The sequence below is a fragment of the Tympanuchus pallidicinctus genome, unplaced genomic scaffold (genome assembly GCF_026119805.1).
Source record: "Tympanuchus pallidicinctus isolate F22 unplaced genomic scaffold, pur_lepc_1.0 scaffold5, whole genome shotgun sequence".
In the NCBI taxonomy this organism is placed as follows: domain Eukaryota; kingdom Metazoa; phylum Chordata; class Aves; order Galliformes; family Phasianidae; genus Tympanuchus; species Tympanuchus pallidicinctus.
The window spans coordinates 54395943-54421893 of record NW_026294769.1 but is presented as its reverse complement, the minus strand read 5'-3'; the positions used below and the strand labels follow the sequence as shown (position 1 = coordinate 54421893).

The 25951-nt window shown below is 40.3% G+C and overlaps 1 protein-coding gene across 4 annotated transcripts in view; it reads right to left on the bottom strand.

The window, feature by feature from the left end:
• The window catches only part of CPQ (carboxypeptidase Q), a 157610-nt gene that overhangs the window by 108699 nt on the left and 22960 nt on the right, over positions 1-25951 (bottom strand). For all 4 annotated transcript variants that reach the window (XR_008211078.1, XR_008211077.1, XM_052703293.1 and 1 more), the window contains exon 3: positions 16008-16215. Coding sequence is in view for 2 of the 4 variants with exons in the window: in XM_052703293.1 (XP_052559253.1) it covers positions 16008-16215 (208 nt within the window). In the remaining 2 variants the exon portion in view is untranslated. The remainder of the gene's footprint in view (positions 1-16007; positions 16216-25951) is intronic.

Here is a 25951-nt window from a genome sequence, read left to right as displayed (position 1 = left end):
TAAAATAGAAAATCTCCCAGCAGGTCTGTGTTTCCTCTGAACAGCTCCTCTCCCTGCAATTAGTCCTGTGCCTGGTAAATGAAGAGTACGGGGCTGAACAAAATCTTTCCAGTGTAAACCATACTGGGGAGAATGCCTGACTCACTTCCGTGCTGAGAGTGGCATCCACAAGGAAATGAATGTAGGGGTTTCCCAATAAGATGGTTAAATCTTAAGAACTCAAGTCATTTTCCTTCCTCAAAAAGAAAAAAGAAATGGCTATCAAGTGGCAATACTTCCTTTCTTCCTGTTTTGTTTTAGACACCAAGTTTATTGTGCTCTGCAATACATCCTACTTATTTACACTATTTTGCTTACTGTTTGAAGATTCGTTCTCTTTCCATTTTATCGTAGGGATTCCTTCATCGTCTGCTGAAAGAGAGAGAAAAGACTGCCCTCCATCCTGCTCTTATATTTTAAGGCTTGTTTTAGAATCCAATTAAAAGTACCTACTAGAGTCTCTGGTGGAAAAAAGACTGCCTGAAATGATGCAATTTTCTTTCCAATTTATAGTTTATCCATGTTGCTGAGGAAAACGTTTTTTTGATAAAAGGTAGCAGGCTGGAAGCTTTGGTAGGGAGGTACAACAATAACCATGAATTTCACAGACCCTAAGTAAATTTAAATACACACACATTTTCGGACCTTACTGAAGAGATAGAAGCACACACGTCAGAAGAGTGCTGGAGAAAGTGAATTGGATTTAGGAACATCACAAGATTTCAGACCAAATGAAAAGAGACCGCTACAGCTCTCCCTGTAACAGCTCCAGAAGAGGGCTGTGCAGGAGGACCATGGGCTTCCTCCTCACTCACCTGCTCTTGGTGCTACTCTCCTGCTCAAGCAGCCTCCAAGAGGAAGGGCAAGCAGCAGGTCAGCTGCATTCACACACAGGCATGGACTGCACACCAAGTATGGCCTCAAAGCTCCAGATGCGAAAAGACTGAAGCCCACCTTCTGCAGCAGTGCAGAACAACGACATAATAAAAACTGGAAGTTTTCTTCCTAGTGTTGAAAGGCCAGATAAGAATGACTTTTGGTGCCTAAAGAACACTATGCAGGAAAACTATGTCTTTGACCTTTAATGATTAACACCAAGACCACAAACTTCATAAATAGAATAACTGTTTAAAAACATATCTACTCAGAATTGTAGCATGATTTCAGAAGTGTGTTAGTCTAACAAATTAATGCACGTAGGCTGAATATAGTTTCAGTTGTCAAAGAGTTGTTTCTGTAAAACAACAGTAAAATACTCCATGCTGTACTTAGGTGTAAGCACAACAATTACTGAAGCTGTTCACTGGAGATGGTATTTGTTTCGAATCTTTCTTGTCTATAAACAAACACAGGACTGTACAGAACAACACTGAAAGTATGCATTCACAACTATTCATCGTGTAGCATAAAGCAGCTGTTCTCTGAAGTGCAGCCCAAAGATGACTTGCAGCTTGCAAAGCCTTTGTATTCAGCCACCAGCGTGGGTTTTTAGTAGTTTCATCTGCATGAACATAAAGGGTCCATTGATTAATATCTGTATTAACAAAACTCCTGGTTTAAGAGCATAGTGCTTTACCCACAACTTAGACACTGAACTATTTTACCTGCAATGTCAGCTGATAGCAGACACGACTTATGCTAACTTCACTCAGTACCACTTCCTACTGCCTCAAAACCAGAGCTCTAAACCTACTGAGTGGCCTGGTTGCAAAGATGTTGATAAAAAAATCATCCTCCTTGGAAATCCCTGGCCTGTCAACACCAAAACCCTTAATGGGAGACAGACCCTTCTGACAGCATCCTTCTGAAATACTGGAGGCCAGGCTGAGCCACAAACTTTGTCAGATCCTGAGTTGCACTCCTTGCTAACCCCTACGGTCTTTCTGACTGTGGAGGTAGAAAACAGCATGTTTGTAGTCAGAACTTCTCAGCCAAAAACATACGTGGACTAAAAATCCCTTCAAATCTCACAGATGCTCTTTCTAATATCCCACAGTTTCCAAGGTATACCAAAGTACACCAAACTGAGCTGAGTGATCTGAAATACTGTTATGTTTTCTTGACTCACCTAGACCTAAAAGCAACAGCATTTCTCCTTCTACATCATATCTTCTGCTAAAATAGATACACAGCCAAGGACATCCACAATGAGCTGATACTGATCTAAGCATTTCAAACTGCTCTCCAAAAAAATAACTGTATTAAACACATGACTAATTAGTTACTTCAATTTAGACACCTTACAGGGAAGACTCTCAGAGGAATGAATGGCAGTCTCCTTTCCTTTCACTAGAAAATCTTAAGGACAAACACCACCTGAACACTTCTGATGCTTTGCAATGGTGTTCTTCAGTTACTTGTCAACTTTTCCCACTTGCCTGGATTCTGCCACCTTTTCCCTAACTCTCAAGTCTAACAGTAAGTAACACCAAAATATCAGAGGAATAAAATGGGAAAGGCTAAAATGGGGAAATAAGATAGGGAAAGCTCTATATGGGAAAGGGTTAAAGAATCCATCACTGAGTGTTGCTGAGAAGTACCATACAAAGTTTTATATGATTGAAGCCTAATTTTAGGCACTGAAAAACATTTATGTTTCTAAAATCATAAATTGCAGCTGCACTTATTATTCTAAGTAGCTCTGCTTAGTTTTCTCATGGGTATGCCTATTCACATCACATTTCTGGCAACACTGAAATATCAGAATTCTCTCCGGTACTGCAGCATACAACTTCTGTTTTCCTCAATTTTCAGCATTATAAATTAAGCAAAAAGAAAAAAAAAAAAAAGAGAAACAAATAGTTTTGTGGAATTGCATCCAGTGTCCAATGATCTCTGAGCTGAACTCAGCAGACCAGGATATTAGATTCCAGGTGCTGGCAGCATCTGGACAGTGCTGATTCCCTGCTCAAGCACAAACTTAGTCCACTCTAACACCCTCTCTGGAGATATGAAATGTATACTCAAGGTGTCTGGTCCTTTGAAACTCTTTCTAGTTCTCCCATGCCTCCCCAGGATCAGCTACAGCCTTCTCATAGCCTGAAATTAGGAGCTCTGAAAGTTGTTTTCTTCTTCTTTGAGACTGCAGGAAGAGAGTGACACAGACCCTCCTCAAAGAAATACCATGCTCTACACCCTCAAAAGAACGAGCATTACACAGGTTATAGAACAACTATTAAAGCCTTCCTTACATTCCTCCTGTAAGCATCCTTCTTCCAAACCTCAGACCTCTGCCACAATCACATTTCAAACCCAAGACCTAATTTCTAGCCTTAACATTCTCCCTGATGATAAAGATCTGTTACAAAGAAACTACTTTTACAAAATTCCAGCTCCTTCACGCTGTTTCCAGAAGCTTCAAGAATCTCATGGTGAGTTGCTTTGAATTAAACTCAAAATCCAAATCCTCCGAGCTGCAATCAACCAATAGGTTATAAATATTTACACTAAAAAATATGATATTTCAAAATAATGAACTCCATTCTCTGTCATTCAACTGCCAGATCCTTTCAGCAGATCTGTGTTAAGACAACTTGGATTCTCAATCCAGCAGATGTTAACACACACCTTTTCTGAAAAACAAAAAGCAATGGTTATTTAGTAGATTATTCATCAGATGTAGCCACCCAATGCAACTACTACTGGTTTTGGTACAGGCAAATTACAGCATAATCTATTATTGTCAACGTGATCACAGTTTAGAAGAATCAACTTCTAATGATGTCTCTTCCCAGCAGACTGCACAAATGGTATACTACATTGGTGTTCCAAAAATACTACTTCTGTTTTTAAACAAGGGAAGAGAGAAAGAGCAGTGAGCTGCTCAGGATCCCTGGGGAACACAAGGGCAGAGTGATGAATGGAACTTCACAATCCCTGTTTTTAATCAATTCCTGTGATTATTCTCCCTCATCACGAGTATCTTCTGTTGTCCTGTGCACAAATGTCTAGAATCAGTCTGGATTTTCCAAAGATAAATGGTACAATGGTTTCAACATTTTTTCTTGAGATGAAATTTGACTTTGTAGTCGTTACTGCAGTAATGTAATGAAGTCGATATAAAAATAGTAAATCAGAGTAGATAAAAAAACAGGAACTCTACACTTCACAGAGTATTTGCAGTACTTACATTAGACAGCCAATGCAGAACTACTGCTGAGATTGACTAGAAAAACAGGGTATTGGTGAAACAGTATAGAAGTCAAAGACCCTGTTCACCTACCCAGGCAATGATATGTGGGTACGATCTGCAATCCCAAGCCAAAGGTCAATTTAAAAAGAAAAGCTGAAAGATAGTAAAGACACAGCTTTCACTTTGCACCATCTTCCCAAGTATAGGAACAGAATGAGAGAGAAAGTATAAGGTGCCTGAAGGAGAAGGCAAGAGGCAAGTAATCAAAGCTGGCATTACTGGCAGAGCAGAGACAGGAGTTGGCACTGCTCATTTATTAAACCAGATGGAGAAGGATCTTCACCATTTATCCTTACCCTGCAGGAAGATCAAAGAATTAGTATTTGATGCAACAAGATGGACACAATGAGGGAGGCTCAGGTGACTGATTGGATTTGAAGGGGGAACCAAAGCTAGAGAAAAGGATTAGAGTAATTCTAATGGCTACACTTAGGAGGCAAAAAACACTACTTTTACAGGGAAGAGTCTGGTGGTACTGTTGGCTATCAACGTCAGGATCTATTTAGAAAAGAATTCTAAACAGTAACCATGAAAGTATTGACTCTGACTTCCTAGGTTCACTAGTCAAAATTTCAGTGCCAAAAATCTCTAGTTCCATTATACAAACAGGTCTAGCTGATCCTACCTGATCCTTCTAATTCTTGAAGGGAGCATATAAACAGGAAGGGGAATGGCCATTTACGAGGGTTGATAGTGATAGGACAAGGGGGAATGGTTTTAAACTGAGACAGGAGAGGTTTCAGACATACTTTAGGAGGAAGTTTTTCACACAGAGGGTGGTGACACACTGGAACAGGTTGCCCAGAGAGGTTGTGGATGCCCCATCCCTGGAGGCATTCAAGGCCAGGCTGGATGTGGCTCTGGGCAGCCTGGTCTGGTGGTTGGCGACCCTGCACACAGCAGGGGGTTGAAACTGGATGATCTTTGTGGGCCTTTTCAACCCAGGCCATTCTATGATTCTGTGATGATACTTAATGCCTGAACACACATCATCGTAGAGCTAATGCAACCAGGTGAGACCACCCTATGTGAAGACATCATTTAATGAAATAACATAGAAACGTCCTACCACATTGACAAGCTACAAGCACAGCTGTAGGAAGTAGAAGAACTAGCAAAACCAGAGGCCTACTAGTGCTGGAAAATAATACAACCATTCTTGTAAAGAGAAATCATAGTATGTTGGAACAAACAATATATTTGCCCACATTTGAGAAAACAAGGCAATACAAAATGAGGAATTAGTTCCTCCAAATCCTTTGCATGCCTGGTGCATAAAGCACATAGATTATGGATATTAACAGCTGAATACCACACTAGGTGTATTCACCAAGTGGCACCTAGGTTTGTTTGCTTGTTTGTGTTACAGGTCATAAGTAAAAAGTTACATATTGGAATAAAACATATTGTTGTACACATCATATTGTTGTACGCAAATAAAACCAGTCAGTCCCTACACAAACTTGTGCTCACCTTTTGGAAATAGGCAGTAAACCTTGACAAGAATACTTCAGATGTCCTACAGTACATTCAGCACATTTCATAAATAAAACATTAGTGCATACATAATAAAACTGTTCAGTAACTTGAAGGTAATTTTTTTTTTAAATAATATCCATATGTCAAGAACAATACCAAAAAGATCTTGAGAAAGAATGAGCAGTAGAGGAAATGGAAACAGTACTTACTGGAAAGTACAGACTAAAAAACCAAAATATGAAAATAATAAAACTGAATACGTGGGGAAATTTATACAGTAGACCACTATATAAACTGTTTCAGCTCAAGATTTAAAAAAAAAAAAAAAAAAAAAAAAAGTTTGCAGTATATCTTGAAATTAGTAGAGTAATCCCATTATACATCAAGGAGCACAGTCCCTACTCTCAATACCCTTTTTTTTTTGTTTGTTTTTCAATGATGAGTATTAGAATCGTAGAGTTATAGAATATCACAAGTTGGAAGGGACCCATGAGGATCACTGAGACCAACTCCTGTCTTCTGGTTCCCCAAACATCAACTAATGTATGATTCTGATACATTCTGGTATTGCTGAATCTCTAGCAGTTGTCCAGAGTCAGGTGCTCATCAGCTCATAATCTCTCCAGATAAAGCCCTCAGTGCTACACTTCGTGGAAAAAGCATGGAGAATTACAGTAAAATGAAACAACATTCTACATCTTTCTCACATCTTATCAGCAGATGAGAAATAGACACACCTCTTGTAAAAATAATTTGCTGGCACAGTATTACTCAGATCCTTTTCAGAAATCTTTGTCTGCAGTTTCATTGTCAGGTTTTCCCTTTATCCTCTGTATTTATGGACTCCACATACTGGTAAGACGCTTGTCGGTTTAATCAAGAAAATTGAACAACACAAGAGCACCAAAACAGGACCTGCAACTGATGGAGCAAGACATTATGATGATGCTAGGTGGTTCTGAACTTGTTAACAGTATTTTCATAGGCACAGACATTCAGAGACTCAGAAGAGGCCAACACTACTAAAGAGTGCCAGAACTGATTAGGGTTAAATTAACAGAAAATCACATAAAAGTGCTAAAATTCCCAGTACTCGACCTCAGCAAGCACAGCTGTAACTCCTTACAGCTCAGTACAAGAAACTCAAGACGTGGCAGTTTTATAAGGTCAACATCTTTATATATGTGAACCAGCAATGAATGCAAATGCAGAATAAAACTGTTCTTTTTTATCTTATTGACTGTGGAATATTAGCAAAGAGCTCCATTTCTCCTTAAGACATGCAAGTTATCTGGCTGTCAGCTAGGGTTTGCCCAAAAACAAGCAGAAAGACTGCACTGCGAGATGCAGTCTGGCATTCTGGCCTTCAGGGAACACAAGAAGCAAAGTAAAAATTAATGAATTGTCAGTCAACAATATACTGAGACATCTTGCAGGGAAAGCCCCTAAGTGCAGGACAAGAAAATAAATCCCATAGCACTCCGCCAATTCATACCTCTTAGGGGAGCAAGACAACGCAGTGCTATGAACATCACCAGAATCTTTCACAAGCCCACCAGAGACTTACAAAACATGGTATGTTCTTATTTCCCCTTACTACAACTGCAAATGAGAGTTTTATCTTTGTTTTCTGGTCACTGAGGAGAACAGAAGAAAATATTGCTGTATCCTGTTACCATAGGATACTGCCCCAGGACAATCTCTCTCTGAAAGGTTTCCTATGAACAATTTTTGTGGCTGTACTATCCTTCAGTGATAAGTGTTCATAGACAGCAGTCTTTCCTGCTGCTTCTTTTCACAATTCAGAATTACTGCTACACCTCCATGGCTACCACTCAGCTTCCTGCTGTGTGCATGTCCGTGCACTCCTCAAGCCTACACAAAATGGCCAGAAGGTGCTGCCTACTCACAAGAAGACTTTTTATAAAGCTCTACAGCATCAAAACAGAGGACTCTGAACATCAGGCTGACTGGTTTTCCAGCTCCCTCAGAGATCAATTCTAAACTACCTTGACCAAGAGTGCGTTTTCTCCCCTGCTGAAAGAAAATAAGTCCTTCAGTTTGAAACCACTTCCTCTGTAGTAGGATCTATTGTGATGGGACATGGGGGAAAGGTCTCAAACTAAAACAGTGATTATTTAAATTGAATATAATGAAAAAAGTTTTCACAACAAGGATAGTGAAGCACTAGAAGAGGTTGCCAAGAAAGATGGTGGCTGCCCCATCCTTGGAGATGCTCAGTGTCAGCTGGAAGGGTCTAGCTGCAGCTGTTCCTGTCCGTTGCAGGGGCTTGGACCAGATGACCTTTAAGAGTCCCTTCCAACTCAAAAGATTTTTACGATCTACAACCATCACTTCACCCTGTAAGTATAAAACGCACCTGCTAGAGAGGAAAAAAGCCACCTGAAAACCAGAACGAGGCAATAGTAACAACAGGTTCTCTGTCACTGTGATATGGCAACGAGCAAAGAAAGTTTACAGAGTAAAATAAATGAAGGCAACAGATCCACAAGTAATACACATAAAGTCTTTATTTTCAGCCTTTCCGACAACCGCTAGCTCCCTGGAAGTACAACTGGAACACCAGTATCCGAATTATAGAGCATTGCAAGTGGTCAAGAAAAATCCCAGATACCAGCTGAGCACCATAAATGAAATGGAAAAAAGGTAAATTTAGTGTATTTTTTTTTCACTCAAGGATTACAGAAATAGTTTGTTTTTACACTCAAAGAAATGTCTCGTGTCCCAGACATCCTTTGGAAAACATTACTTCTGGAAAGTTAACTCAGTGAGTTTCTCCCTTTAAAAGAGACCTTTCTCCACGTTCTTCCTTGACATAAAGGAAATCTAGTTCCACCATTCTATCAAACAGTTTTCACTAATAATGGCTGACTGTACATACTCATCAGCATTGAGGAGCCACACTCAGCTGAAACGCAGTGATGATCGTGGAATCAGAAAATGGTTTGGGTTGGAAGGGACCTTTAATATCATCTTGTTCCAACCCTCTGCCATAGGCAGGGACACCTCAAAGCCCCATCCAGCCTGAGTGCTTCCAGGGACATCCCTGTTCCAGTGTCTCACCACCCTCACAGTGAAGAATTTATGCCCAGTATAGAGTCTAAATCTACCCTCTTCCAACTTGAAATCATTTTCCCTCATCCTGCTGCTACCTTTACAGAAAGTCCCTCCCCAGCTTTTCCAATGATCCCTAACTTCATCTTCCGTGACATACAGAAAGCATTGGCTCTGTTCACGTCCCCTCTTGGAACCACCATTTGGCAATCACAAGCAACAGCTTGCATCTGCACAGTGATCCTTATATCACAGAGGACACATCTGACAGCTACTTCGCAAACAATTTGAAGTCTCACGCAGATTACATAACTGTTCTGGAGGTCTCACAAGGTATGTCTCTTCAGCCTTTCACTGTGAAGAGAGACTGAGCTTTTGAAGTGATCCACCTGGAGTGCAAGTTTTGGATTCCATTCTGGTGAAACTAAGCCAGAAGATGCACTCCATCATGTACACAGCATGGCCCAACTGCTAACATATGCTCAGTCTCTGTTAACCATAAAGCTTTAATTGTAGCTTTTTTTAAAAAAAAAAAAGGTTGTTTTTTTTGTTGTTGTTGTTTTTGTTTTTTGTTTTTTGTTTTTTTAATTATTATTAACTAATCAGGTGGGGAAAAAAGATGTTTTAAAATAAGGATCTGTAGCAATCAGAAGGGGAGGAAGTTCAAACAACCAATAAAATACTTTCCCTAATTCCAAGTGAACCAGATACAAAGTATTCCACTGCAAAGAAAAAAAAAAAAAAAAAAAAAGAAAGACAGAAAGAAAAAAAAAGGAAAGCAAGTTTACAGATGAGTTAAAATATATCCATACACTGAGGCTGCATGGCTTCCAGAGCCCAGATCCTGCAGTTACCAGGACACCATCCCAGAGTAAAAGAAGAGTGTACAGAGGGAAGTTAAAAAAAGAAAAAACCTTACAAGAACTAATAATACAAAATTCCTATTTAGTTTTGTATACATAAAACAATTCTGCTATTTTCCTTTCAATGGGTATCAGATGCAATAAAAAAAAAATTAGTTAAGCTCAAGTGCCCAAGATCTTATTTTATTTTTTTTTAATTAAAGAGCCATATGGATGGCCAGTCTCATGCTTCAACAGATGATGTTACTGAAGAATAAGTGATGGCAAACCTGACTCCTATTTAGTGCGACTACTGGTTTACCTGTTCATAGAAATTGCTTTATTAAATGCTTAAAATAAAATAAAATAAGATAGCAAGCAAGAAGTAGTTAGCTGCAGAGCTCCAGAAATCATTTTATGACACAGCTTATCTTTTAGAAATGTACTAATAGCTGGTGACCCAGGCCATTAAACACAGAAGAGAGGCAGCCCTCTAGGGCACAGTGACATATCTTATCTGCTTGACTCACAGGCACTGATACAGGGAAGAGAATACAGGTCTGCTCAGCCTGATTCACACACAGTGCTGGAGGGTTGCTGAGGGACTCTCTTACAGCTCTCATGAGTAGGATGGACTCAGGTCATGCTGACTCTCTTATTAATAAAGAACTGCTACTATACAGGTTGTAGCCTTGTGCTTCTCTGGAGCGCTTACCAGCTGAAATTCAATTCCATTTATACACAGCAGTTAAGAAAGACCACTAAGATGGCAGCAAAATTAAGTATACTGGCATGCATGGTAAAAGGAGGGGCAGAACAGGAGGCAAAGGAGCCTCCGGGTCAGCTATCATAACCAGAGTGTATAGCATTTCAATGAAAACACACCAGTTTTAAAGGTCAAATGCATCTCTTTGTTAAAAAAGTAACAAACAAACAAACCACCCTCAAATACAAGCAAAAGAAATGCTATAAAAACTCCTGTGCCATTCCAGACTTCAGAAAACTTGACAGAAAGAGCAGAAGTTGAACATCCCCATGAAGCCACTACTTTCCTTAAGCCAGAATATCCATGAAAGGAGGAAGCTTCACATCTGGAACCAAGGGCAGCAGACCAAGCATTAGCATTAGGAAGAGGTGATGTGTTAAAAGTCACTGTGCCAGCACATGAGAGCCAAGAAATGACACTCACGTTGCCAGAGAGATCAAGAAAGGAATGAATTGTTTACAAAGCAGTGAAGAACGAAAAGAAAGGCAGGAAAGGAAAAGAAAATGCCAGATACATTTTTGAGGGTACAATGTATATACACCAATGGTATCTGTTACCTTATGTGGGAAAAGCAGATTAAACCAACTGGGGGTAAAAAAAATAAATAAAAAAAAGGATAAAAAGAAGAGAAAGATGCAGTGTTACAACATTATCTAATCTGTGGTTCTCAAGGAATAGAAAGATGTCCTCACAGTCTCACACTGATAAGAGCATATTCACACGAGACAAATGCAATGGACCATTTTAACAGTGAATGGATATCTCTGGCCTGCCTATAGTGCGTTCTAAAAACTTACAGCTAGGAAGTAAAAGAGTAGACTTGTGGCTACCTTATCACAACCACATTTTCTAACTCTGCTTTGTAAACTGAGTATTTTTGCCATAATATCCACCACAAACTGAGAAACACTCATCAGTTCATTGCACACAACAGCAAATACACCTACAAATGCTTCAATTTGTACAAGACCATTAATCACAGTATAGTCAAGCTACTAAAGCAAAAAAAAGTCAACATCCTGGCTTCTGCAAAAAAGCAAATACTATGGATACTGTTGATTAGTTACAATAATACACGTTATTTCAGAAGGTTCCTTGAGAGTAGTTCTGTTACTCTTGATTCCTAATATACAGATTTTCAGCGTCTTCACCACCAAATTGCCAACATCTTGGAATTTGTTACTGGGAGACAGGTAGTCATAACATTTGCAAGGAGGACAAGGCAAATTATTACTTGTTACTGTGACTTTCTCTTGAGTATCAAAACTCACTGGAAAGGTGACACCTATGAAGTAGCAGGAGAATCATTTGACTCTGACACAAAACATTGACACAAAACACTGACAATTTCAAGATCTCTCCTAACATGACAGAAGAGCTGGACTACATGGTAACAAATGCCATGGAAGTACTGCCATCTTCGAACAAGCCAAGAGAGACCGTGTAGGCAATTTTATTTCTAAGTCAATCACCATTTTGTCCTAACCTTAAACAAACTCTGCCCTTGAAACTCAACAAAACAAAGCTCTTCACTATCACTGATGAGTTGGCACCAGCTCTAATAACAATAAAGCAATGTTTGAGTTCATTCCTTCTTGCTCTCGTTCAGACTTGGGGTGCCTGAGACCCTAAGCAGTTTTATGCTCTCTACAGCTCTAGTACCATACCTTAATGAAAAATATGCTGCCCACACTACCTCTGCTCAAAGGTTCTCTTCAGGATCCACAGTTTTTGCCCTTGACGGCATGGTAGCTGCTTGCCAATTCTGGACCAAGGAACAGTCAGCAGGCTGCCAGTAAGAGAACACTGATTTCATTCACTCTGGGATCTTACCAATTCCATCCTGTCAGTAAACTTTAATAACCTGCCTCAATAAGCCTAAGATGCTGATTTACTACACTGCACTTCTTTTTAACCTACCAATATTGCTCACATTGCAAGATCACCTAGAAATCGCACCGTGAAGAGGTTTTCATTGTTTTAGCCAGCTTAATCTGTTGCAGAGTAGCAACAGGCCCTGTTCAATATAAGTTGCAATCTTAAAAACAAACAAACAAACAAACAAAAAACCCCCCACACTAAAAAACACACTGATATAACTGAGGGAAAACAGTGAAGTTCTGCCCTTCGGTGACCTGAGGAAAGTGGGACAGCAAGTATTATGGGGATACTTTCTTCTAATATGTTTGCTTTGGAAAACTGCCCTAATACCACTATCACTTACTCATATATAGGTGCATATGTGGACTGGGGGCTCTCCAAAGTGAAGGTTCTGGTCAAAAAAGTAGTAGTGTACAAACTGGAAGAATGCAGGAGTTTCTTTCACAATACTAAGAAGCCTTTCAACAGCACATTACCTTTCATCTCTCACCCTTCTAACTTGCTAACTTGTTCCCTCCAGCAATGCAGCATTTGCTATTAATCACACTAAAAAGCAGCTTAGGCAAGAGGAGCCCCAGATGCTGGCTGAAGAGAGGCACTGCATCACAGCAGAATGCCCAGCACAGCACAGCACAGCTATAGACTGACAAGGGGACACAAACAGGGAACAGAAGAAAACACAAGAGGAGGCACAGATACAGGAGAATCCATTCTGTCTGCAGCAGTGCTTGTTTCCTGACAGAAACACTACACAGATCTGTGCACCACGGAGGGGCAGAAGTGACTGAGCCTGAATACTTCTCTTATTGCAGGGAAAAATAGATTAACCAATTCCTCCTCCTTCCCTAAAAGAAACTCCTAAGTGAAGGTAAGTGTGGAAGGGACAGAAAGTACATTCCATGAAAAAAGTGCTTCTTGGCAGCATCTAAATTTGAAATTGCTTTTGACACCTCAACTCACAGCATAGATTAAGGATTCAATGCTTCTAAACAAACATGCATTTGGCAGCTGTGTTTCCTCCCTTTTCATTGAATTCTGATATAACTGTAACACAGTATTCAGATCTCATAAACAGGCCTTACTACCTTGAGCCTCTACCTCTGTTCCACATCTCTATAATTTCCACTACATGTAAAAAACACTTCCAGAAACAGGTTGGAAAACAGAAGATGCAAAGAGCAGCTTTCAAATGAATGCCTCTGCAGGGTGCCAGAAATAAGGAGTGGAAAGATCAGCGCTCAGATCATCTTCTGGTTTTCAGACAATCAACAGGTCATAGATTACAATGTTCTTTAATGATAACAAATAAGGCTATTTGCAAAAGATACCTTTTTTTTTTCCCCCCATAAAACTATTTTTGAAACATATACCACTTTCTGTTCAACAGTGTTAAATTTACTAGAACATTATTAGTACTAGAAAATGTATTATAAAGTGATACATTTGTGGAGCACTACTATGGTTTGGACAGTATCTGAATTCAAAATACTTTATTTTCAAGAAAGCAATTTAAGCACATAATGTCAGCTTCTTTAGGGGAACATATGAAACACATAAAAATGTTATCAAGTACAACACCAACAGCATAGCACATGATCCAAGTCAATTAGTCGACATTACTTCACTTCTCACACTTTTTGAAGCATCACAAATGATGAGGTTTGCACAATTCTAACACTACTCAGATGTGACCACTTAGATTCTGATCCCAATAGTGGACTCAAGAGTGCTTCCAAAAGCCAGCCCCAGCCACTTCCCATTGTCAGCCACAAGAAAGACTCAATGCTATATTACTTCTTTCTGCTTCCTAGCCTTCACTTCTATAGCAACAAAACCAAGGACCACAGATTAAAAAGAAACCATGCCATTACCCTAACAGGACATGTCTCCAGTGTGGCACACACTCAGGGTCAGGTTAGCCACAGACAACGATGACTCTTTGGGTAAAGACCTAACGGGGAACTGGGGGTAGCAAGAAATAACATGCACTACTTGGAACACGCAAAAGCCAAACAGAATAGTATTACAAAATGCAGCACCACTTACTTTCATAAAGTCCACAGAGTCATAGACTTGTTTGAGTTGGAAGGGACCCTTAAATGTCATCTAGTCCAACTCCCCTGCAATGAACAAGGACACCTACAGATAGAACAGGTAGCGCAGAGCCCTGCCAGCCTGAGCTTGAATGTCTCTGGGGATGGGGCATCCACCTCATCTCCAGGCAACTGTTCTAGTGTTTCATCATTCTTACTGTAAAAAACTTTTTCCATATATCCAGTTTAAATCCTTTCTCTTTTGCTTTGAAACTATTTCCCCTTGTCCTATCCCAGCATACTCTGCTGAACAGTCTGTCCCCTTCTTTCTTACAGCCACCCTTCAGGTACTGAAAGACCACTATTAGGTCTCCCCAGAGCCTTCTCTTCTCCAGGCTGAACAGCCCCAGCTCTCCCAGGCTGTCCTCATAGGGAAGGTGTTCCATTCCTTAGATCATTTCTGTGTCCCTCTTCTTGATGTGCTCCAACAGGCCCAAGTCTCATACTGTACTGAGGACTCCACATCTGGATGCAGTACCCCAGGTGAGGTCTCACTAGCACAGAGCAGAGGGGCAGGATCACCTGTCTCAACCTGCTGGCCACACTTCTTTTGATGTGGCCCAGAATACAGTTGGCTTTCTGGGCTGTGGCACATTGCTTTTTCATGTCCAGCTTCCCATCCATCAGTACCCATGCATCTCTTCAGTGCCCCCTTGTGTAAGGGGTTTAGTTGCCAGGCAGTTAAGCCTCCGAAATGGCTTAAACACCCACCTACTCCTGTGTCCAACCACACAGGCTCCTGTTCATCACGCAGCTCAAGTTCCAAAGGGAAGGACTGGGGATGTTTCTGGTTCATCCACAGTCCTCAGTCCAGCTCTGAGCCTGTATGATCTCTCATCTCAGCCAGCAGGCTGTTGGACAAAGCCCACTGCAGGCATTAGACTCACCAACAACTGTGTCATATTTTAAAAATGCTATATAAATAACAGTGTGTACCCAATGGCCAGACTCCTCTCCATTTTCTCTCTGTGCCTCAACTTGTTTTCTTCAACACAGATGAGCATTTTATGAACAATATTTCAGAGTCAGAAAAAAACTTCAGATTTAAAAAAAAAAATTCTTTTACCAACTATATATGTTAAGTAGCCAATGTACTAAGATATCTAAAATACAAGAAAACATGGTTTCAGCCTATCTTATTTAAAGAACAGAGTGAGAAATACCAATCTTATTTCTAAAGTGCTCTGAATTAATGGTATCTGAAGCAGACTACTGTTTCATCTAGTACAAGCCAGCCTAGTGCTTAGGAAGTTACCAATACAGTAAAAACTATGGACGTACAGTCCAGTCAAATACAGAGAGTTATCACATATAGTCTGATACATGCTGTCACCACAGACGTGATTTTGGTTACTTCAGAATATTCATACTAGCCTTGAGAATACAGGAAGTTCTTTAAAAATAAAAAATAAAAAAAAAAAAATCACAATTTGGATCAGTAACAAAAAATGAAAACATTTTGAAAGAATGACAAAGCACAAGGGAAAAGAACTATCGCGCAGCCAATAGTTTCAAAACCGAACACCCACTCATAGCTGGCAACGTTTAAGTTGGGAAAAACAAAAATGCCCACCCAAAAACGACATGTGAAGTAAAGGCTGAAATGTGAGATGTGAGGAGAAAAGAAAAAAAATGCTTACCTATCAATAGAAAAAGAAGCAATGGATCTAATGAGGGATGCCACTGCTCCAACCTTAGCAGCTTCCACTGCTCCCAGTGATCTGTACCGCACAGTTTCACCATAACTGATGAAAGGTTGGTTGTAGACAACAATCTTCCCCTTGGCCTCTTGAGCTCTTCTGTGCAGTTCATCAAAAGAGGCTACCACTAGGACTTCCGCTGTAATTCCTGAAAGAAAACATTACAGTGGTTTTACAGTTTTCTTGTAACTCTCCAAAAGCCAGTTTTAACAGACAGAAAAACATGGGTTGCACAGAACACAAGAAAGCAAACCCAATTTCTTACTGGCAAAGGAAGACTGTGTAAAAAGCTTCACTGGGGACCAGTACTAAACAGCTGTAATAGCACCCCAAACCAACTACACGCAGTACCACACTTGAAGGGCATGAGGGAGACATGGAAGGAATTCTGTTCTCTAAATGTGCTTTAATGCCTCACTGCAATCATTAACAGCATAGAAACATTTGCAAAAGCTGCCTATGGGATTAATAAGAAAGATGGAATTGTTTTGATATGTTGCTAACCAACTTAGCTTAACATCAGACACATAAAAGCATATATTTATAGACTAAAACACAAAATTATTAAATCCATAAGTGAAAAGAAATTAAAGCTTGACGGCTTTAAAAAATGTTGAAGCATGTCCATAAATTAAAAAGGAAAACAAAAAGCAAACAACAAAACACCTTCATATTTAATTCCAAAGAACACCACAGTTCTACTGAACTCTCCTTGGGAGCCCATGTTTCTCAGCTTTGATACAGGAACATAGGCAGGTACTTCTGGAAAACTATTCACACAGGCCAAATTACATCCCACCCAGCTGTTTGTTTTTAACACTTGGGATAATCTTAAATAGCTGTATTATCTTGCTCAGGAAAAAAAAAAAAAAAGAAAAGAAAAAAAAAAGAGAAGGAATTTATATATAAACATCTTCTTCCAAAGCCAGAGAATGCTTCTGTCTTGTCAGAACATTAATTAGGGAGCTATATTTCACGCCATTTAAAAAGTAATTCATTCAAATTACCACTGTGTTTAAAATCTGACTTTGTTGATTGATTACACAGATAAGCAGAAATTCCTGAACAATGTGTGAGCTAGGAATTTTCTTCCAAATATAGAATGGATGCCTGAAATTTTCATGTTGCACATTTCACCTAAAAGCCATCACTGAAAATTTAAAATAAAAACAAGGGCCTGGTAAGGAGTAAGGATTTGCTGAAGAAGTCAAACTATCAGATATGAAAAAGGAAATGTTCCTCCTTGAAAGTCATTTTCCCCCCCCCCCCTGTAAGTTTTAGAGATTTTAGCTTTGTATTTAGAGCTGTAATACATGAAAAGGACTGACAAAAATATAGGAAGATCACCTTTCCTAGCATCTATATCCAGGCTCATGGCTTCTTTCAAATTGTAGTACACTTCAAAACCTTACAGAAACTGTTTCATACAAAAAGTCTGGTTTCCTAAGCATGCACCACTTAAGAGGGCAGGAGACATCAACTGCTGCAGGAAAGGCCAGTGGATTTTAGCTACATGACTAACCTAATGTGAAAGGTGTAAAAATTTTAACCAAATAACTACTCAGATTCTTAGCTTTACAAAAAGAGGCACCAAGAGCCAAAGCAGAGAATCACCTTCAAATTCTACTTCACTGTTGTTAGCAGGTAGGCGAGAGTGCTCACAGAGACCAGCTGTGTCTACTGAACTGGAGGTCCCAACACCTACTAAGGAGCATCCCTCTGACAGAATTGTTCTGCAGATGGAACCATGCCACTGGAAATAAAGCCAGCTATCTGCAAAATCTCATTTTCCACAAGAAAATGCAAGGTCTCAGTAGGTTGACGCTGCAATTTGTATCTTACACTTGCTCCCATTGCAGCTGAGTTGCAATGCTCCAGTCCCAATGCTCCACTTGGGCCATGTAGCTCTGCAATGAGAGGACAGACATTGCACTGCAGCCTGTTCAGCAAGGGAAGCAAGAAGTGTAAGTGGTGTTGGAACTGCTTTACTGCATTAATGAACAAACACCCACCCTGGATGGTTTTTAAAGAATGCCACAGGCAGCTAGAAACTATCCATAATACCTAAGAAGTGTCAAGGACCAAAACATTTACTGCCCTGCCCTGCAGGCAGGCATCAGGAGTTCATGCAGGGTGCTTTTTGGCAGTTAAAGTCGAGGATGAGAGCTGAGACCTCCAGCCCAGGTTCTCCTGCTTCTCAGTGTTCCCAAAGCAGCTAAATAAAGCTGTCCTTCGACAAAATAAAACAAAGGTTCTCTCTGCAAGTTTAACTTAAATGACAGCATGCTATATGTAAAGCAGCAATTACAGCACTTTCCATAACAAAACAAAGTTTACTGGTGTAAATTCTGACTAATCCAATGTCTCAATTGCATTTTAACCCCACTTGATTCCATTTCAGTCTCATCTATTAAAGCGACAAGAACAATATTTAGTTTAAATTAACATGTGAACACACATGTAAAAGCCCCTAAGACTTCCAGTGCAAAGGCAGAAATGAAACAAAAAGCCCAACAGTTTCTCTAAAGGATAATGAATTGCTCCTTTTTATAAAGAGAAGTGTTTCACCTCTCGGAGCCTTTAACCAAACCAACCAAACTCTTCTTGAATCTCCCACCACTCCAGTGCCCCACAGCTCTACTCCACATCTCTAATGCTCTTCTATCCTTACTACTGTCATTACCTGATCCAGAGCTTGGCTGTGTGTTATTGAACATAAGCATTCAGAAAACCTATTTAAAGAGGGAGCAGAACTGCCTGCTTACTTAGGCAAAATACAGAGATTATAACCTGCACAGTCCAAGAGATGAAAGACATTTGGGAATAATTAAGTAAACTGCATGAAGCCTAGAAGACAGAACTCTGAACACGACAAATTTGGCTGACAGCACAAAGCTGAAGCCTACGTAGTCCTCGCAGTGTGAAAGATCATACTTGTTGGCTTGGCCAGTGAGCAGAAGAATCTGCACAGTGCTACGGTTTTCCTTTCATTTCTCGTATTAACCAGTAAACTGCACCGTGCCATTTCTGAGAACTGAGGTACAGGAAAAATGTTAATGACGGGAACTAGCAATGAACTGAAGTACTACAGTCTTCTGTACACAGAGGTGTATGATTCTGTCTGAACACTTGGCTAAGCCACAGCGTTGGTCACACTGCCAACCGAAATAAATGGCACTGCATGCATTAGCAAGGTCTGAAATTCTTCGCAGGCAGGAGGAAGGTGAGATGGATTACAGTCACTCTTGATTAGTTACAGAAAGTCCAATAATATGTATTTTAAAAAAGCACGCATAAATCAGCTGTCTGTACTGCTGCCATACATCAGAAGCCTGATTTCTTGGCATGAGCAGTTCTATCAGGACAGCCATCTCCCAGCACCTGCTTACCTGCCAGCAAAGATGCTAGCATTAGATTAGTTCAAAAGGGAATTCCCCCAAGAGGCAACTTACTCTCTTCAAGATTAAATGCACCAAACAGTTAAGAAACTTCAGTACCTGGAATTATGCATTTGTCTATATTAGTAACAGATTTCAAAGAAGAGCAAGAAAAAAGGTAAAAGCCACCCTATAATCACGTTTTAGGAATTGATGAATTCCTATCGGAACAACTCAGTGAAACTTCACACAGAATATTGTTGACATTCTTGGCCACGCCAGGGCAAGACACGGCAAGATTTTAATGCGTTGAGCATCATGAATATCTGAGATTCGAGAATCCAGTCTCAGTTTTTATTACCATCCTACGATTCTTAAATGCATACAAATTTGATCCAGCTAGTCACTATCAGATGCTGAATTAAAAAAAGAATTTAGAGAAGTCAGAAAGAATTATCATTTGCATACTGTTTAATCTTACTGGATAGTAAATTGCTGATTACTCAATTAAGGCCTATATTGCTGGTTTTGGGGTTTTTTTCCCTGCAGTCTCCTTTTTGTCATCCAGGTGAACACTAACAGTCCTTCGGGAATCTAGTTACAAATAAAAATGTAGTCATCATTCAACATATTTTTTATTAACAGCAAGTGAACCACTGATCCATACTTACTTCCATACTTCATTAATTCACACCGCATGTGAATAAGAATTCCAAATTCTTTTACACATCACACAGTAGAACCATGATGTTGCTAATTTATATTACTAGCACTGCCACTGCCACGTAAATACCCTGATGGACAGGGCAATTTTTGCTTAAAACAATTAAAATACATTATTACCAGGTCGAGACACAACAAATTTGGATAAGACACCAATCAAATCTCCACTAAACATCCCTGTGTGTTATGCATTGAAAATAAGTAAACAAATGCTGCCTAAAAACTGCCTTACATAAAAACACAAAACACTTCCAGTTGCTCTGATAATGGTCAAGAGGTTTAACCTGGGGAAGAGCACATCTGAAACACGTCCCAGCCCCTGAAGCCATGGCACAAGGAGGGAGAAAGGGCTGTCTTCACTGTCACCAGAACCATCAGGATACCAGGACCAGGAAATCAGGATGCTTCTTCATGGTAGGAAGACAACAAAGAAAGAATAGGAGCAGCAGCACATCATGAGAACAGCGTGTGAATCCTCCCTGAAGACAGTGGCCCTACTGCACACAGCAGTGACACCACACTGCTGATGCCTTTATTTCTTGTCCACTGCTACTTTCCCTCAGATTTCCCCATTTGTACCTCATCCCACTCACAAAGCTGGTGAAGGAAACAGAAATCTGATCATCAAGGTATTGAAGGTCTATCAAGGTGTTGAAATCCAGGCTGATTTTAGCTACTGGAAATCTCAAGCGTTTGTGACTGGCTGATCGAGTTATTCTTTTGGAGTTGGAGGGGAAATCTTTGGGATAGAAGAAATTTTTTTAGTAGAAGAGTGAAAAGGCAAATTTAGTATTGAAAAATAAATGGGGTAAGGGACTTGCCAAGACATACTATCAAGGCTTAGCAACCTCTAAAATCAGCCCAGAAAACATTTTTTCCCTCAACTATGTCTTACCTCTTCAATGTTTGACCTTTATCTTAAGGTCTGAGGACTTTTTTCTTCCTGTTTATGCCACACCAACCACAACAGGACCCTGCTCCTGACTGTTCTGCTTTGTGCTTTACTAAAAGAAAGAACTGACTCTTTTGCGTGCATTTGCCAGAGCATAGAAGGAGCAAAGTGAAAACTTCTGCTTTGGTGCATTTTCTGAAGTAAACAAAAGTAAAACTATTCTGCAGTGGCACTCCATGTATGGTGTACTTAACATCATCATATTAAATGTCCAGGAGAAGACTTTCTTGGATTCTGAGAAAAGCAAAGGATTACACTAAGTTATCACTTAGCAAGGGGGCCTGTGACAAATGCTTCCCAAGGGAACAGCTTTCAATGAAGAATTAACTAGTATATGCAATTCTATAATTGCAAGTCATGAAAAACAAACCCAAATTCTGGGTCCACTCATCAAACTAAGGTTTGGTGTCTGACTAAAGCAAATGAAAGATTCACATCATCGCGTTTTTTCCTCCCTCAAAAGCTATTAGCACCGACTGAAAACTTAAAATAGTCTTAACACCAAGCAACATCTTTGCTCCCTCAACGCATATCAATGTGTTGAAAACAACTGTAATATGAAGAAAAGAGCAAATATTTTAAGGCAAACTGTGAAATGAAGAAGAGGGGTATTATCAGGAAATATTCTTTTGTAAAATATGAATATGCTTTTGGAAAATGTGATCTCACCTACTCTGTGGAACAGAAAATAGAACTACTTCACAAGACTAAAATTACATAGGAGAGTTATCCAAAAGGATGAGGCTTTTCAGTTCTGTTGCACAGCACAGAGACTAAATATATTGCTCAGTTCTTTAAGAAGACAGAGAGAAAAATAAACAGTATATAATAGTTACATTTTCAACAAATATGACTTACAATTTCCAGCAAGTACTGGATCTTACCACAGCGGCTTGGTTTCAGTAACATATAGCTTACTGTGCAGCAGTAAACCCTGCAGCAAGAAGGCCGTATTTGACACCCAGTATAACAGCCTGGGAAACAGTGGAGCGGGGCAGCAGATGCACAAAGTTCTGTTACAGCAGCACTGCTGCAGCTGATGCTCTCAGGACAGCCCTGAAAAGGACGTGGGCTTGCTGTACAGCCTGCATAGAGAGTCATGCAGCATCCAGAAAAACCAGCTGCTGAACATGTCCATGTCCAAGTCCATGTCCAAGGAAGAAGCACTGAGAGAAACCCTTCCCTTATAAGAGAAATAGATGCCAATCATTGCAAGCTGCTCCCTGGCAGTGAAGTGGCAGCACCATTCACACTTTTCCCATACATTCAGAAAACTATGCACCACTAGTGTGAGGCAGGAGCCTCAGCCTGGCCTTCCCAGCTGCCAGGAAAGCACCTTAAGTTCAGTGACACCATAAAGAGTCACAATCTGAAGATTAATTTTCCTGCTGCTACTAGTTTGTACAGTTCACATGCATATCCATTAACACAGAGACTGGAACCCATGTCCTTCCCAGACAGCATGCTCACCCCAAACCACAGTGCTACTCCCACTCTCTATATCCTCAAAATGCCACCAGCCTAACTTCTGTTCCAGATGCCAGACTGCTGAACACCACAGCACCGAAAGTCCTTAAGGGATAGGAGTTTCTACATTCCAAGAAAAACAGCAGCGTTATTATCACAGTGTTGTTCTAAGTAATGAAAAAAGCAATCCAGGCATTCAAGACTTAGTCTCATGATCTTAAAATATGAATCAAATGCACCATATGCACTGAAAAATGGGGATCCACTGAAGGTGGAAGCAGTGCTTTGTCTTGCACTTTTCTCTCAAGCTTCAGATTTTCTCCATCCACATCAGTGAACCCTTGATCATGACAGGTACCCGAGTCCCTTTCTCCTCCTTGGAGACCAGTGGTCACCTAAGATTCTGGCAACTCAGGGGTAATTCCTCTGTTACACATCAGAATTGCCTTTTTTGCTGGCCTCCTGTTAATCCAGTTGAATTTCCTAATTCATTTCACTGCTGAGAACTGAAACAAGGTCAGCATTGGGGGAAGATACATCAGACAAAACCAAGGCCAGATCACTACTTTCAGCAGCATCCCTGGCTTAAAAAGACTGAGCCTACAGCAACGATCCACTCTTTCAACAGCTTCATGACACATTATCATTCCTATTTTATAAGTAACAGTCTGGAATTAAATTCTTGTTATATAAGTGGCAAAACTCCCATTACCTTCTGTAAGAACAAGACTGGACCAAATGTTGTTGATAGTCAAAAATCCCACAACTCTAACAAACAAACTAAGAAAAAAGTCTGCCAATGTATCATTTTTACATTCACCTAATTTCAGTCTCACTGCTACAAACAGTACAGAGAAACCAGAGGACGTTCCTTTCTAGGAGAGGCATTTAGGACAGGACGCATTCTGGAGTTTATTCTCCTTGTTGGTAGTTCTTTAAAATGAAATGTCAGGATCAAACAACTATCAGGAAAAACAAAGTGCATTTTGAAAAACATGGAAAAAAAAAAAGATTTCTTTGATACTTTATGGTCAAACATCTGCTAAACTACTATTTTTCCTCAATTATAGGATACTCAAAGCACCAATTATATTTGTTGTGCTCAGATTTTTGGGGATATAATCAGCACTACCAGAAATCAACACAACCTCTCTATATATATCTGTATGTTTTGCCAATGCTGAAACACTGGAAACAATACAAGGACATTGACTAAGTATGGTAAATCTCTGGTTTCTCAGCCCCCTAAACTGAGCACTTTCTAACATTTAATTCTGTTTGTAACTTGGGAATACATTTCTTTGAGGTGGTAACCATTTTCAGTCTCTGCTGACTTCTAGAAATCCAGGTCACTCTGCATTTCATGTTTCTCTTCTCCCCAACACTACGACAAGCATGAAAGTTCCTTCCTCACTGTAACAAGACCAAAGGAAGAAAAAAACTTTCTCTTTGACCCAACACCTTCAAATCCTGGGATACATTAAAAGTGAATAGAGCTTTTTTTTTTCTTAGATAAAATTATAATCTTTCCCACCGTGCCCTTTTTGTTGTGCAAATCAGACTGAATCTCGGAATTTGACATCTTGGCACATTGCCTAGTCCTGAAAAAGAAGATATAGAAACATGGACTTTATCCATGAGATTGCAAGGTACTAAGAAGCATCCTGCACATCAGAACTGTCTCAGCCTCCAGTGAGACAAGCAGCTCTGAGCCAAACTCATATCTGGGCCAAAGTGGGTAAATCCAGGCAAATCCAAGACATGGACAAAGTTCTGTCCATGTCCCATACGGTTTTCAGTCCCAAAGGCATGAGTTAGGTAGAACACCAGCAGGAAGTGAAGCACCCCTTTTAACCAGGAGTCAACACTGGCTCAATGTCCAAGGCAAAAATACTACTACTACTGAGAGCTTCCTGATTCTTTCTCCAAGTGTTGTGGATTTTTTTCCACGCATTTGCAGCATACGCTGAAATGGAAAGTGAGCAAACTTAGCATGTTCTGCCTATTTGGTCACTCTTAGGAAAGATAGGTTTAAATTTCCATACACAGAAGGGAAAACAAACCCTCTCTTTCCAACATCCGAAGCCAGGTTTCTAACCACTGTTACAGTACTGCCATCTCAATAAAGAGCCCTTCAGACAGCTCTGGAAGCAGAGCTCCAGGAAGAACTTCATAGGCACACATGGAATGTGGAGAGTGCAGTATGAAACACTCAACACACATGAAGAGGATCAGCTTTTAAATCTTCTGCCAGTGTTTTCTACTTTCTTAGCTCATCCACTCTCATGACTGGTGGCACATAAAGGAACAGGAGGAATACAGAAAATGGCTGAGAGGATGCAAAAGAAACAGCCTCTTGTGCCTACCTTTGCACAGGTGGGGTCACCCCCTCTTGCCGTCACACTGACTCTAAAGGAAAGAGTCCTTGGTGTCAGCAGGGATCAGCAGTGCCGAGAAGGAAGGGTTCTGTCAAGACTTTACAGACAGCATTTTGAGCTCTGAGATGTCTGAAACATACCCCCGTGGGAATACAGTGATTTAAACACACACCAACCTCTAAGCTAACACCTAGCACCTTTGGGATCGCCTGCACAGCTCTGAGACTGTAGGCAGTAATGATCAGACAAAAAAGCAGCCATCTAACAGCTAATGTTCAGTCTCCTGGCACAACCAAGCATGGCTGATTTGCACGACCTCACTGTGCAGCAACAGCAATGCTATGCCAGCAGAATCAGCATTAAACATCTTGTATCAAGTTGCATTATTTTGATTACAAGATGACTCACGTTCCCACAGCTTCTTGGCTAAAACAAGAGAAATCAGATATTCCCTGACTGAGGGAAATGGTTCAAATATTTTAAATGCACTGTATGTCAGCCTTCTATCCCTGTTTCTCAAGAAAAGGGTAGAATGACAATGGCTGGTTAAAGCAGAAGAATCTGGGAATAAATTCCTCAGAAGCAATGAAGCAGTGGCTTTAAAAAGCTTAAACATATGATTTTCATGCCATGTTCAAGATGAGGTGCGCTTTAGGGCCTACTGAGCAGCACACCTCCAAGCACCCAGAGACTGGGGGCTTCCCTTGGCTTCCTTGTCAGTTTGCGGCCACTCAGCCCTCATAGCAGGAGCCAAGGGCTTACAGGGGGCTGGTGAGCTGTGGGCATGGCAACCTGCCACAGCTCCCACACAGCGAGATGAGGGTAGAAGAAGTCTAAAGAGCCACAAACAATAGGGTAGGTTTTAAGTGAAAACTAAGTAATTTCCTCAGGAGGATTCCACCACGTGTAAGAAGCTGTCTGCTCTTCAGAAGAGAGCTGATTACCATCCAGCTTTCTCACACCAGTATGTACACCTCTTCAGAAACA